General features: G+C 44.2%; 1 protein-coding gene across 4 annotated transcripts in view; it reads right to left on the bottom strand.

Moving 5' to 3' along the window:
* The window catches only part of ITSN2 (intersectin 2), a 140,968-nt gene that overhangs the window by 39,269 nt on the left and 86,614 nt on the right, over positions 1-15,085 (bottom strand). For all 4 annotated transcript variants that reach the window (XM_038751015.1, XM_038751016.1, XM_038751017.1 and 1 more), the window contains 8 exons: positions 14,108-14,249; positions 12,711-12,913; positions 11,429-11,493; positions 9,103-9,269; positions 8,742-8,787; positions 8,528-8,649; positions 7,226-7,322; positions 5,606-5,797 (listed from right to left, as the gene is read on the bottom strand). In XM_038751015.1, coding sequence (XP_038606943.1) covers positions 5,606-5,797; positions 7,226-7,322; positions 8,528-8,649; positions 8,742-8,787; positions 9,103-9,269; positions 11,429-11,493; positions 12,711-12,913; positions 14,108-14,249 — 1,034 coding nt within the window. The remainder of the gene's footprint in view (positions 1-5,605; positions 5,798-7,225; positions 7,323-8,527; positions 8,650-8,741; positions 8,788-9,102; positions 9,270-11,428; positions 11,494-12,710; positions 12,914-14,107; positions 14,250-15,085) is intronic.

The following is a 15,085-nucleotide window of genomic DNA, read 5'->3' as shown; positions in this document are numbered from 1 at the left end:
AGGAGGGAGAACAGGGCCCAATTCCCATTTTACTGATGAGGAAATGGAGACACCACTTGCAGTTTGTTTCTGGATCAACACTGTGGAATTCCAGGGGCCCTCTTGGAAAAAAAAAAAAGCCGCTCCTCCTATGAAACAGGTTCTCTTTGGATCAAAGGATCCAGGGGAACCAAATATTTATGAAAATACATACTGGGTTGACTCCAACCCCTGAAGTGGTGGAATGGAGCCAATGTTTTTGTGGGAAAAGTTCAGTAACAAGAGAAGTAACACTCCAAGCATACTGGAGAATCAAAGCAAAACACTGGAGGAAATGAATCATTATTTTTCTTCAGAAGACTAACTGGGCCTAAAATAACGTATTTACTATTTACGGTCTATTTACTGCTCAGAACTGTGCAGTTTCCAGATTATCAGTCCATAGGGGCAGGGAACGTGTCTGCTAAATGGGAGTAAGGATACCCAAATTCTAGTCCCCACTCTGCCTCCTGCATGTCACTTGATCTTGGGCAAACCGCTCAAATGCTTCAGTGCTTAGTAGAGTTCCTGGCACGTAGTGAGCACTTAAAAAATACCATTATTATTTCTGTCTCATTTTCTTTTCTGGAGAGTGGCGATAAAATACCTGTTTTCCCTCCCTCTTAAACTGGGAACCCCGTGTGAGACAGAGAGTGTACCCGATCTGAGCATCTCGAATCTCAGCACTTACGGCATAATAAGCATTTAGTAGCATCATTATCATTATTAATGCCATCAATGCGATTGTGTCCTGGACACTGTACTAAATGCTGCGGAGGGTACAATACGAACAGGAGACGTGGTTTCTGCTCTCAGCTGCTCTCCTCACAGCTCCCTTCTTTCCCATTCTTCCTCAATTTCTCCATCTGCCTCCTGCTGCTCCTATTTCCTCCTTCCTTTTCCCTTCCCCAAAGTCACCCCCGAACTCACAGTGAAAACCTGGCACTGCTGTCTAAACCACTACCCCAGTCCAAAAATCTGTTCTACGAACTACGACTACTGTAACTATTACTGCTCCTTTTCGTTCTTCAACATGAAGAAGGCTTAGCCATCAAATATTTTACGCTTGCGAGCTGTCAGAAAACTGAAAAGTCATTCCTGGCACTGGTCAAGGAGAGGAAAGTCGTCATTTTCACACCTGTTTCCACCAACATGATAGGTTAATAACTCATATCTAATTCAGGATAGCGAAAATGAAATATAAGGGTTTCTGAATAGGGTGTTCAGTTGAATCTCTCGCTTCCAGTCTCATCGAAATTCTGCATTCGCCAGGGGCCTCTACTTCCTCTCCTCTGCCTCTCATATTGAAACTTTTCAACCTGGCTTCTGCCCTCTTGAGACCACCGAGACCACTCTCACCAAGGTGGCCCCCGTGGTTTCCTCCTTTAATCCTTACTTTCCTCAACCTCTTGGTTTTTTAAGGAAATGTGTCGAGTGCTTATTGTCAGTGCACTGTCCAGTGCTGTCGAGTGCCGCATACTGTACTAAGCTCTGGGGTAGATAGGGTTGGACAGCCCCTGTCCCACCAATGGGGCTCACAGTCTTAATGCCCGTTAACTGAACCACACAGGAGTTAAGTGACTGGCCCAAGGTCGCACAGCGAGACAAGAGTCGGAGCCGGGATTAGAAAGCAGGTCCCCTTGGCTGCTTTCATTACTGGGGCCGCTCTTTCTCCCGGAAAGACTCTGTAACCTCGGCTGAACGGACAGAGTTCCCTTCTGGTCCTCTCACTTCTCTGGCTGATCCTCTGGTTTTCTGGTTCTTATTTGGCCGGCTCTTCCTCCGCCTTCCACCCTCTAACTGTGGATGGCCCTCGAGGCTCTACGGAAGAGCTCCCCTCTCCCCTCACTTTAAATTTGGGAGGCTCACCTGCTCCAAAACTCCTCCCCCGTCCAACTTTATGTAGTTGACAGGGTCACCATCCACCTCTTTCTTGAAGCCCGCATCCCTGACAGACCCTTGACTCCCCACATTTGGTCTGTAATCAAATCTTGGAGGAGTTTTTTCTCCACAAGATTGCCAGGATCCACCCCTTCATCCTCCTTTTTCATTACGGTATCTGTTAAGCACTTACTATGGGCCAGGCACTGTACAGGTGCTGGGGTGGATTCATTCATTCATTCAGTTGTGTTTACTGAGCGCTCACTGTGTGCAGAGCACTGGACTAAGTGCTTGGGAAGTTCAAATCGGGAACATATAGAGATGGTCCCTACCCAACAACGGGATCACAGTCTAGAAGACTAGACGTCTAGTCTGATTAGATGTCTAGTCTAGATGTCTAGAAGACTAGATTAGAAGTCTAGAGGTCTAGATGAGAGCTAATAATAATAATAATGATGGCATTTGTTAAGCGCTTACTATGTGCAGAGCACTGTTCTAAGCTCTGGGGAGGAATACAAGGTGATCAAGTTGCCCCATGTGGGGCTCACAGTCTTAATCCCCATTTTACAGACGAGGGAACTGAGGCTCAGAGAAGTGAAGTGACTTGCCCAAGGTCACACAGCAGACACGTGTGCAGAGCGGGATTCGAACCCATGACCGCTGACTCCAAAGCCCAGGCTCTTTCCACTGAGCCACGCTTAATCAGTTTGGACACAGTCCGTGTCCCACATGGGGCTCACAGGTTTAATCCCCATTTTACGGAGGAGGGAACTGAGGCCCAGAGGAGTGAATTGACTTGCCTAACGTCACACAGCAGCTAAGTGGCGGAGCCGGGATTAGAACCCAGGTCCTTCTGATTCCCAGGCCCGTGTTCTAGCCACTGGACAAGCTGCTTCTCAACCCTGGTCTAACACTTATATCACGGCTTGATTACTGCATCTTCTAGACTGTGAGCCCATTGTTGGGTAGGGACCGTCTCTAAATGTTGCCGATTTGTACTTCCCAAGCGCTTAGTACAGTGCTCTGCACACAGTAAGCGCTCAATAAATACAACTGAATGAATGAATGACTGAATCAGCCTCTTCAACAATTCCCCCACCAGTAATAATAAATAATGATAATAGCATTTATTAAGCGCTTACTATGTGCAAAGCACTGCTCTAAGCGCTTGGGAGGTTACAAGGTGATCAGGTTGTCCCACAAGGGGCTCACAGTCTTAATCCCCATTTTACAGATGAGGGAACTGAGGCCCAGAGAAGTTAAGTGACTTGCCCAAAGTCACACAGCTGACAATTGGCAGAGCCGGGATTTGAGCCCGTGCCTCTCCCCTCTCCATTTTGCTGTCCACGATCGTTTTTCTAAAACACCATCCTTCACAGATCTCTGTACTCCTCAAGTAATAATAATAATAATAATTATGGTATTTGTTAAGCACTTATTACGTGCCAGGCACTGTTCTAAGCGCTGGGGTAGATACAAGTTAATTGAGTTGGAAACAGTCCCTGTCCTACAAAAGGCTCACTGCCTTCATCCCCATTTTACGGTTGAAGGAAACGAGGCCCAGAGAAGTGAAGTGACTTGCCCAAGGTCACACAGCAGGCAAGTGGCCGAGCCGGGATTAGAAAAGTCACCCAGCTGACAAGTGGCAGAGCCGGGTTTTGAACCCATGACCTCTGCCTCCAAAGCCCGGGCTCTTCCCACTGAGCCACGCTGCTTCCCATAATCTTAATCTTGTCATAATCTTGTATATATGCTTGTACGTATTTATTACTCCATTTGTTTACTTGTACATATTTATTCTATTTATTTTATTTTGTTAATATGTTTTGTTGTCCGTCTCCCCCTTCTCGACTGTGAGCCCGCTGTTGGGTAGGGACCGTCTCTAGATGTTGCCAACCTGTACTTCCCAAGCGCTTAGTACAGTGCTCTGCACACAGTAAGCGCTCAATAAATACGATTGAACGAATGAGGGAATGAACCCATGACCTCCTGATTCCCAGGTCCGTGCTCTATCCACTAGGCCATGCTGCTTCTCAAAACCCTCCAAGGGCTAGTCTTCTCTTTAAGCAACCTGCGGAAACTTGACCATTGGCTTTAAGGCACTCCATCGGTGCTCTCCTTCCTACTTTATCCACTCCTTGCCTGAACTAGACTCCACCTCGCATTTTTCTCGAAATAACCTACACGTTGTGCCTTCATTTGGTTTCTCCCGCCCCTGGCCCATTACTCCCACCCTCCCTCCAGGAAGAAATTCCCTTCCCTTTTAAATCTGTCAGACTATAGCTCTCCTCCATCTTCCAAGCCTTCCTGAAATCCCATCTCCTGCGGGAAGCCTTCTCCGATTCGGTTTTGCTCTTCCCAAGTCACATCCCTTGCGGGAAGCCTTCTCCGACTCATTTTTGCTCTTCCCAGGTCACATCCCTCCAAAGCCCTTCTGCCCGGGCCGACCCACTGCCCCACCTCTCCGCCCCGTGAGGTTGAGGGCACACACTCTCTGAGATGTGCGGCTCTTTGGCAACCCATTACTTGGAGAGATTACTGAGAAGCAGCGTGGCTCAGTGGGAAGGGCACAGGCTTTGGAGTCAGAGGTCATGGGTTCAAATCCCGACTCCGCCAACTGTCTGCTGCGTGACTTTGGGCTGGGCCTCAGTTCCCTCATCTGTAAAATGGGGATTAAAACCGTGAGCCCCCCGTGGGACAACCTGATCACCTTGTAACCTCCCCAGCGCTTAGAACAGTGCTTTGCACATAGCAAGGCCCTGCTGAGAGCTCACCTCCTCCAGGAGGCCTTCCCAGACTGAGCCCCTTCCTTCCTCTCCCCCTCGTCCCCCTCTCCATCCCCCCATCTTACCTCCCTCCCTTCCCCACAGCACCTGTATATATGTATCTATGTTTGCACATATTTTTTTACTCTATTTATTTATTTATTTAATTTATTTGTACGTATCTATTCTATTTATTTTATTTTGTTAGTATGTTTGGTTTTGTTCTCTGTCTCCCCCTTTTAGACTGTGAGCCCACTGTTGGGTAGGGACTGTCTCTATATGTTGCCAATTTGTACTTCCCAAGCGCTTAGTACAGTGCTCTGCACATAGTAAGCACTCAATAAATACGATTGATGATGATGATGATGATGAGTAAGCACTTAACAAATACCATTATTATTATTACTTAAGCTCTGACTCATGTACCCTTCTGATCTGTAAATCATTTGGCAGAGAGCTGTCTCTCCAGCTTGGCTGCATATTCTTTGAGGGTGTGGAGCAGGGCTAACTCTATTAGGGGAAGCAGTGTGGCTCAGTGGAAAGAGCAGGGGCTTTGGAGTCAGGGGTCATGGGTTCGAATCCCGGCTCTGCCAATTAGTTGTGTGACTTTGGGCAGGTCACTTAACTTCTCTGTGCCTCAGTTCCCTCATCTGTAAAATGGGAATTAAGACTGTGAGCCCCCTGTGGGACAACCTGATCTCCTTGTAACCTCCCCAGTGCTTAGAACAGTGCTCTGCACATAGTAAGCGCTTAATAAATGCCATTATTATTATTACTATTATTATTATTGTACTCTCCCAAGCACTTAGTACAGTGGTTTACACACAACAGGCACGCAATAAAAGCTATAGAATTATTTTAAAAAATCACATTTGCTAAAGGCTCCTGATTTGCAACTGTCTTCAGATATGACTGAATATTTGAATTTTAGATTTACTTACATTGCTGACTTGGATCTGAGTCTGTGGTCATTTTTACGTAGTTCGACGGGAAGAGACCAGTCACTCCATTGATTTCTCCTTGCCACCAATCAGGATCATCTTTGTTCAGCACATTAATAAGTTGCCCTTTGGGGAAATTTAGCTCATCTTCGTTATTTGCCATGTAGTCATACATTGCTATCACCTGACACACTGAAAGGGAAAAAAGAAAATCGACAATTTAATAGTTCACTTATTTTCAATCAATCAGTGGTGTTTCTTAGGTGCTTACTATTTGCAGGGCACTGTACTAAGCACTTGGGAGGGTACGGTACAACTGATCTGGTAGACGTATTTTCTGCCCACAACAGCGAACAGTCTAAAGGGGGAAAAGACATTAATATAAATAAATAATTTACGGAAATGTCCGTAAGTGCTGTGGGGTTGAGGGGTGTCCACCCCACGTCCGAAGGCATTTTGCTTGCAGTCCTTTTTACTGTGGACAACTGCAAATGTACTTAAGTGAGTGACAGCAGGGCAAGAGCAGCCACAGTACTCCATTTAATTCCCAACACCGCGAGTCATATCACGAGAAGCAGCATGGCTTAGTGGATAAAACACGGGCCCAGGAGTCGAAAGGACCTGGGTTCTAATCCTGGCTCTGTCACATGTTTGCTGTGTGACCTCGGGCAAGTCATTTCATTTCTCTGGGACTCAGTACCCTCATCTGTAAAATGGGTATTAAGAGTGTGAGCCCGCCATGGGACAAGGGACTGTGTCCTACCTGGTTACCTTTTATTTTCCCCAGTGCTTAGAACAGTGCTTGGCACTTATTAAGTGCTTAACAAGTACCATAATTCTTATTATATCTACCCAAAAGCCACCTTCAGCAATTAAATACTTATACACATCCTTAGCTTTTATACATAAATTCAACTGTATATTTAATTAGTCATTCTAATTAAAAAGGCAATTAACTCTATTCCTACAAAGATTTACAATCTTGAGTTTCTGATCCTTGCTTTTCTTTTTGTTAAAGTCAAATATTTCTTTTCCTCCAAGTATACACACATCATTTTATGGACTTACTTCCCCACTTACCCAATTCTATGATAACTACATAATCGATCAGATTTCTCCTGGAAATATCTCAAGGTACATCTGTCAATATGACCGTCTCTAAAAAGCAGCGTGTTACTTTTTAGAAGACACTAATTAGTAAAGGGTTATTTCCCCACTTACCCAGTTCTACGATAACTACATAATCGACCAGATTTCTCCTGGAAATATCTCAAGGTACATCTGTCAATATGACAGTCTCTAAAAAGCAGCGTGCTATTTTTTAGAAGACACTAATTAGTAAAGGCAAACATTTTCATAGTTTTCTAGTAGTGAAGGCACTCTAATAGCTATAAGGTTCCACAGTTAAACTCACTAGTAGTAGTAGTAGTAGTAGTAGTAATGGTATCTGTCGAGCAACTCCTGAGAACAATATACTTTCCAAACCACAATTTAGAAGCACAACACAAGTTATTTGCCCACGAGGGGCTTACAAGCTAATGGGGGAGGCCGAAATTAAAGTTTTTTTTACAAATAATGAAATCACTCAAATGAAACATAAATGTCAGTCCACTTTCATACCTGGATGAAAGGCAGGGGTTGTTTTTTCACTGCTTGGACCCAAAAGTTTAACATGGCTGGCTGGAAACCATCCTTTCTGACGTTTTTTCCCTCTCGCCTGTGTAGGTGTTCAAAGCAATGGAAAACACAAGGGATGTATTCATTAGAGGATGTACACTTGGTTCCAATTAATAAAGAAACTGTAAAAAAAATCCTCCCCCGTTCTCTAAATAATTGTATGCTGCAGTGTCACTGATTCAAAAAGTTCAATATCTTGATGCTTTTGCCCTAGAAATATAGAGGGCCAGTTAATCTGGACCATTAGCAAGTAGGCAGAGCTTTGGATCCCACTGCCTCTGTCCCATTCCCACCCAAACTAGGCTCTGACCCATTACTGTTTCCCACCTGCTCTCAGGAAAGGTTTAGATGCTCGTAAAATGACAGAGATTTCCTTAGCATCTGAACCCAGCGCTTAGAACAGTGCTTTGCACATAGTTAGCGCTTAATAAATGCCATTAAAAAAAACACACCATGCCATTCATTCATTCAATCGTATTTACTGAGCGCTTACTGTGTGCAGAGCACTGTACTAAGCGCTTGGGAAGTACAAATTGGCAACGTCTAGAGACAGAACCATGGAGAAAAGCTGGGAAAGTGATTTTGAATCAGGTTTACTTCTGCGTCACACTTTTTTTTAAGGGTGTTCGCTATGGGGAGGAAACATGTCTACCAACTCTGTTATACTGTTTTCTCTCAAGCGCTTAGCATGGTGTTCCGCACACGGTGAGCGTTCCATAAATAAGATTGATCGGTTGATCGTCAAACTATTTTAAGTGCTGGAGTAGATACAAGTTAATCAGGGCGGATACAGACTGTGAGCTCCCTCTAGACTGTGAGCTCGTTGTGGGCAGGGATTGTCACTGTTTACTGTTGCATGTTCCCAAGCGCTTAGTACAGTGCTCTGCACACAGGAAGCGCTTAATAAATGTGACTGACTGAATGAATGAATGAAGGCTTGCTGTGTGCCGAGCACTATTGTAAGCGCTGGGGTAGATACAAGTTAATCAGGTTGGACACAGTCCCTGTCCCACATGGGGCTCACACTCTTTACCCCCATTCTACAGATGAGGTAACTGAGTCCCAGAGAAGTCAAAATGACTTGCCCAAGGTCACAGAGTAGACAGGCGGCAGAGCCGGGGTTAGAACCCGGGTCCCTTTGACTCCTAGGCCCGGCCTCTTTCCACTGGGCACCGCCGTCACCACTCCTTGGAAAATCACAAATCTTTTCTTGCACTAAAAGAAATTTTATTACCCACTGGTTACCTGCAACTCTCCTTGCCACCACCCACTAGGGTTCTTCTTCAGAATGAGTATCAGCTGTCCTGGAGCAAGGCTAAGTTGTTCGGCACCAGATGCTGCGTAAGCTGAAGTAACCTGGGCGATCTCTGGGGAGAAAAAAATGGAATATCCTGGAATTAAGGGACTACCATCTCATCAGCAAATTACTAAAATTGTCAAGGCCATTATTTGTATATACCAGGTTTCTTGTTTGCCATTCCAGATTTGCCAGCACTTCCAAAGCTCTGAAAAGAAAAGGCACACATTTTCAATGGAAATACGGCTCTGGTTCGTTATCTTTCTATTAAAAGGAAGGCAGGACAAGAATTTGCATTATTTTAATTTACTATCTCTTTTTTCCTCTATTAAGATCCCCAAAAGGGCAAACTTTGAAGTGTTTATATATACTATTTTGACAAACATTCCATTTCCCTGCCCAACACAACGTCCATGATTCTTTACTGCATTACACAGACGCAGAGTTCTAGTTTTCAAGTGTGAACCTCAGTTGCGATTGTCAAAAGCAAAGTCACTCGATTTCTGATCAAAAACAACTCTACCTCCTGATCTTTTGGTCTGACATAATTTGATGGAAAGATTCCAATCCTTTCATCAACACTTCCTGTCCACCATTCTCCATCTTTCTGGGTCACTAAGATTTCTTCACCTTCGATGAATGTCAAATCACCAGGTTCTGAACTTGAATATGAATAAAGTGCAATATACTCTAGAAGGAATGAAACATGCCAAAAATTATAACAGCATTTATAAAAGAACAGTAAAATACCATGTAAAAAAAAAAATCAGTTGGCTAAAGATCTAAACAATAAATGAATGGGTAACCAAAAAAAAAAAGCACTCAATCTCCTTGCCCCCTCTTACCTCGCCTCGCTTCTCTCCTACTACCAGCCCACGCATTTCTTCACACCTCTTATGCCGAACTATTCTCTGTACCTCCATCTCATCTATCTGTCTTCACGCTCTCGTCCTGCCTCTGGCCTGCAATGCCCTCCCTCTTCCAATCCACCAGACAATTACTCTCCCTCCCATTTAAAGTCTTACTGAAGGCACACCTCCTCCAAGAGGCCTTCCCTAAGCCCTCTTTTCCTTCTCTTCTACTCCCTTCCGCGTCGCCTGACTTGCTCCCTTCATTCACCTCCCCTCTGAGCCCCACAGCACTTACGTATCTATCCGTAGTTTATTTATATTAATGTTTATCTCCCCCTTTAGACTGTAAGCTCACTGTGGGCAGGGAATGTGTCTGCTATATTATCATACGGTACTCTCCTAAGCGTTCAGTACAACGCTCTGCACAGAGTAAGCACTCAATAAATACGCCTGATTTACTGAGTAAAGTCATATCTCCTATAAATGTCTTTTCTTAGGCATTCTTCCAAGAGCAACTATTGCTGGAGCCCAAAAATATGCCGGGAGAGATGGGATGAAGAAAGAAGGTGGGGAGTGGATAAAAGCATACATGTTTGGTTTAATTCCTTATAAAATCGAACAGATCTACCTTCTAAATGGTCTACAAGGAGTGGAGGAAATTCAGGTTTGGAGAATGATCCATTGTCTTATTAAGGTAGTCATCATTTATGACTCCCTAACGTTTGCATTATTTTAACCATATCCGCCTGCTGATGAGTCCTCCTCATCCAGGCGAAATAATTAACAGTAAAAAGGGCTAAAGGAAATTTGAAGGAAAAAAAGTCCCAAGACAGTCATTCCAGGGATAAGAGGAATACTATTTCTTTAGCTATATTTTTGGTGACCAAGTAAGAGCTTTAAACTGTGAACTGAAAATTCACAGAGCCATTCATTTGTGCCCAATACAAAAAGGACAAGGGTCTTGGACAATGAACATTCGGTTTTCTGTGTAAATTCTGTAATTTAGAGAGAATCTGTTGCAGGAAACACACACACACAAGCGCACATATAAACCCACTAAATCACAAGGGCCGAGCTATTTTCTTCACTGGCGATTACGAACCTACTGTGTGCTAAGCACTGCCCTTGATTAATCCCTGCCCTCAAGGAGCTTCTCTGCATTGCCTCCGTTTTTCTGCCAACAAACTGATGCAGCCGTACAAACTGTATTCTGTTCCTCCAGGGTTGCCACCACCTGATAGCAGAGTGCTTTCACGAATACTAGAGGTTAGAGGTAGAACCGAGAAGCAAAGAGAGGTTACCGTGTTGGTTGAAGTTCGGGGTCTTGGGAGAACTGAACCGAGAAAACGGCCTCTCGGCTCTCAAGCAGTAACCATTCAATTTCCATATTCAAAGTGACATTTTGCTACACAAAATGTCATTTGAAAATGTTGTTGCGAGGCAAAAACGGTTACATATGGGATTTTTGGCTTCACCTCTACCCCTTGCCCAATTAGTGCCCTAAGCTTGGGAGGAAGGGAAATGGGCACGTGTTCTGGGCCATTTCCATCGCCCACCCCCAACCTCCTCCTTGCCTCCCCGCGATTTTCTTCCTGTGCAGAAAGTTGGAGGAAATTTACCCAAGGGAGAGCACCAATCGAGTGCTTTAAAGCCCGTGGGATGGAGTTTCCATATGATGCTGACGTAGAAGGACAACCACTGAAGGTTCTTGATTTGTGGGAAAATAGGGACAAGACACTTTTTCCCCAAAAATGATCCAGGCAACAGAGGGGAGTATGGACTGAAGAAGAGGGAGACCCGTCTTTAAACTACTATTTTCACTTCTGTAATTGATTTTAATGTCCATCTCCCTCATCGACCGTAAGCTTCTTGCGGGCAGGGATCGTGCCTACCAAGTTGACTGCGTTGTAGTTTCCCAAGCACTCAGTACAGTGCTCTGCACCCGATAAGCGCTCAATACATACCACTGATTCATCGACTGATTGGTTATATCCTTACCCTCTCCGACTGCGTAAGATGTCGTGCTTGGCTTTTTATTTACAGCTGCATAAATAGGTTCGGATCTGTGGGCCAAAGGAAAAAGTTGATTCTAAAAAGTTGATTCCGGTAGAGCTTCGTGCCCGAAGAGATTAGGGATTGGCTTTGAGGGCAGTTGTCAGAAGACACAGAGGAAGCACACATTTACAGAGGAAAATCCTGTCTGTCCAAACCAGATTAAAAATGACTTCAACTGGCTGCTGTGGAGCTTTGAAATTCATAACTACCGGGGTTGCAAACACATTGGTCTAAGAATGAATATCTTGCTAAAGGAACGAAAAGCATTTCCGAGACATACTCGAAATGATGCGGTTCACATTCCATTGAAAAATGCAGCCATCCCACAGGAGGCCCACTAGAGAAATACTCACGGAAAAGAAGGACAGTGAGTTCTCTATCTGGAGCTGGCATTGAAAAAGCCGCGTGGCTTAGTGGAAAGAGCCCGGTCTGGGGAGTCAGACGACATGGATTCTAATCCCGGCTCCACCACTTGTCTGCTTTGAGACCTCGGGCAAGCTACTGAATTTCTCTGTGCCTCAGTTACCTCATCTGTAAAATGGGGATTCAGACTGTGAGCCCCACGTGGGACAAACTGATTACCTTGTATACCTACCCCAGCGCTTAGAACAGTACTTGGCATGTAATAAGCACTTAAACACCGTAATTATTATTATTATTATTAAAAAGAAATTTAAATAAGGTAGAATGCAGATTCTTAAACTGAAATGTGGCTGAAATATCAAGGCTGAGAGCTCTACAGCTTCAATTAGAGTCCTGTAAATTTTTGATGACTTTAAAAAGTTATGCTGTTTCTTATGCCCCTGGCCTTTGGTCTGGATTCATTTGGTCTGTACTGAGAAGCAGCGTGGCTCAGTGGAAAAGCCCGGGCTTGGGAGTCAGAGGTCATGGGTTCTAATCCCGGCTCCACCACCTGTCAGCTGTGTGACTTTGGGAAAGTCACTTAACTTCTCTGAGCCTCAGTTACCTCCTCTGTAAAATGGGGATTAAGACTGGGAGCCCCACGTGGGACAATCTGATCACCCCCGGGGGCACTTAGAAGAGTGCTTCACACATAGCAAGTGCTTAACAAATGCCATTATTATTATTATTATTATTCATAAGATGAGAAGAAAAGCATGTATAAACGAATAACGATTTCCTTGGGGTTTTCCATCCAAAACGAGCTAACATCCCTCTCTTCTCCATCTCCCCCCAAAACAGGCAAAATTCCAAAAGGTCTCACTCTCTCTTGGTTTCACTTGCAGGGATGATCTTAACATAGGATTTAGGAAACCATCCTCTTCCTCCATGCACCTCACCAAACCACCAGTTTTCTTGCTGCTCCAGCACAGAAATGATGTCATGTTTTGAAAAGTTCAAGTGGTTATCTTTCTTCGCTGTCCAGGAGCAGAGTGCCTGGGCTTTTAGGTTTTCCACAGTCTGTCCCTGTCGAAAGAGAAATACAGGTGATAATAACAATGGCATTTATTAAGCGCTTACTATGTGCAAAGCACCGGCTTCTTAGTAACTAAATCTCGTATTTACAATAGCTCCCGTAGCCTCACTACCTAAGACCTGGCAGGCTGGCCTGGTGGGTTGGTAGAATACTGTAGTGCTGGCAAATAAAAATTTCAGAGAAATTTGGAACATGTAGTAGTGAGGACAATCTGGGTTCAGGAGCTCTCTCCTGAACCGGTAAAGTGATGAAATACTTTGAACCATTTTTTTTTTAATACATCAAATACGACTGGGGTGACAGTTAGACAAGTGCCTATAACTTGATGGTGTTCAACAACCGCAGTTTTTAAAATAAAGTGTGCCTCTCAGGAAAATCTACAGTGCGATTTACAATAACAGTCCGAAAAATCTCTCTCACATAGACAAAATTTTCCCTTTAAATGATCTATGTCCCTGTAGGCTTGGATTGCTTAGGTAAGAAGGATAACACATAACACTAAATCTTCAAAAATGCCTAAATTACTTCAAATGAAGAGAGAATAAATATCACTACTGAACGCTTCATTTTCCTCACTGATCTCTAGGTGGTTTGTCCGAATGACCTAATTACTCCACCATTCCCGAGTGAACAACTTACTCTGAACTCTCAGCAGGCAGATGAGCTCACCAGGATCGGGATCCCACTTTTCTGATTGCTACTATATTTTTCACATTCCAAGATCTCTATCCCTCTGCACCATGGATATGACAAGCTAAAATACTTCATTTCTAACTCAAGGTATATCTCAAAGTCTGTCGGAATATATTCTTTTTATGCCGCCCCATGACTGGAGAGGCCTCTGCTTGTGGTTCCTGTCCTTTGGAGAGCAACATAATGAACTCTAAAAACTTTGTTTTCACTGCTTCCCCCACACAAAGGGCCTAGAGCTTTTGGAGTTCAGATTTAGGTGGTTTGTGCTGAGGCTGCAATGGCAGCGAGTTAGAAAGCCCTGTCACTGAATCCTGCTTCGTGCCGGGAAACTCTTCACCAATTTCAGCTCCACTAGTCTCCATCTGAGAAATGACCCATTCTAGTACCAACCAAGGAGGTAGCAGGGTCATTTTGTGATAAAGCCAAAGGGAAGTGGGGGAAAAAAGGAAAAGGTAAGCGAATGACAGGCACAACGGAGAACGATAATATACCTGTCCATGAATTGGGGATACTGATCCGGGGGAAGCCGTGCGAGTAAAAGCTGATGTTTTCTGCCACGTCGTATTGACGTTTAGGTTTGAGAAAGCTGTATTTTGGTAACTGGATTCTGCCGCTTGACTTGAAGAAACTGGTCTGCAAATAGATCACATGGACATGAGGTTCTGAGTTGCCTGTTCCTATTATTACCTATTAGATTTCAATTCCATGCATCCAGGCGTAATTACATCTAGATCTTCAGTAATCAATTTATGACATTTACAACAATAAAGATGGAAACAGTGTGGCCTAGTGGAAAGAGCAAGGACCTGGGAGCCGGAGGACCTGGGTTCTAATCCTAATTCTACCACTTGCCTGCTGTGTGACCTTGAGCAAATCAGTTAACATTTATGGGCCTCAGTCTCCTCATCGATGAAATGGGGATTCTATATCTGCCCTCTCTCCCCCATTGAAAATGAGAGCCCCGTAGGGGCCAGGAACTGTCCCTGATCTGATCATCTTGTATCAATCCCAGCGTTTAATACAGTGCTTGGGATAAAGTCATTGCTTAACAAATATCATAAGTCTAATAATAATAATAATAATAATAATAACAATCAAGGTATTTGTTAAGCGCTATGTGTCAGGCACTGTACTAGGCTCTGGGGTGGATGCAAGCAAATCGGGTTGGACACAGTCCCTGTCCACTGTGGGGCTCACAGTCTCAATGGTCTTCCCAGACTGAGCCCCCCTTTTCCTCTCCTCCTCCCCATCCACCCCACCCTACCTCCTTCCCCTCCCCACAACACCTGCATATATATTTGGACAGATTTATTACTCTATTTGTTTTACTTGTACATATTTACTATTCTATTTATTTTCTTAATGACGTGCATCTAGCTTTACTTCAATTTATTCTGATGACTTGACACCTGTCCACATGTTTTGTTGTCTGTCTCCCCCTTCTAGACTGTGAGCCCGTCGCTGGGTAG

This window comes from Tachyglossus aculeatus, chromosome 9, assembly GCF_015852505.1.
Source record: "Tachyglossus aculeatus isolate mTacAcu1 chromosome 9, mTacAcu1.pri, whole genome shotgun sequence".
Taxonomy (NCBI): Eukaryota; Metazoa; Chordata; class Mammalia; order Monotremata; family Tachyglossidae; genus Tachyglossus; species Tachyglossus aculeatus.
Note: the sequence above shows the minus strand (reverse complement) of the source record. Positions and strands in the feature narration are given on the sequence as shown.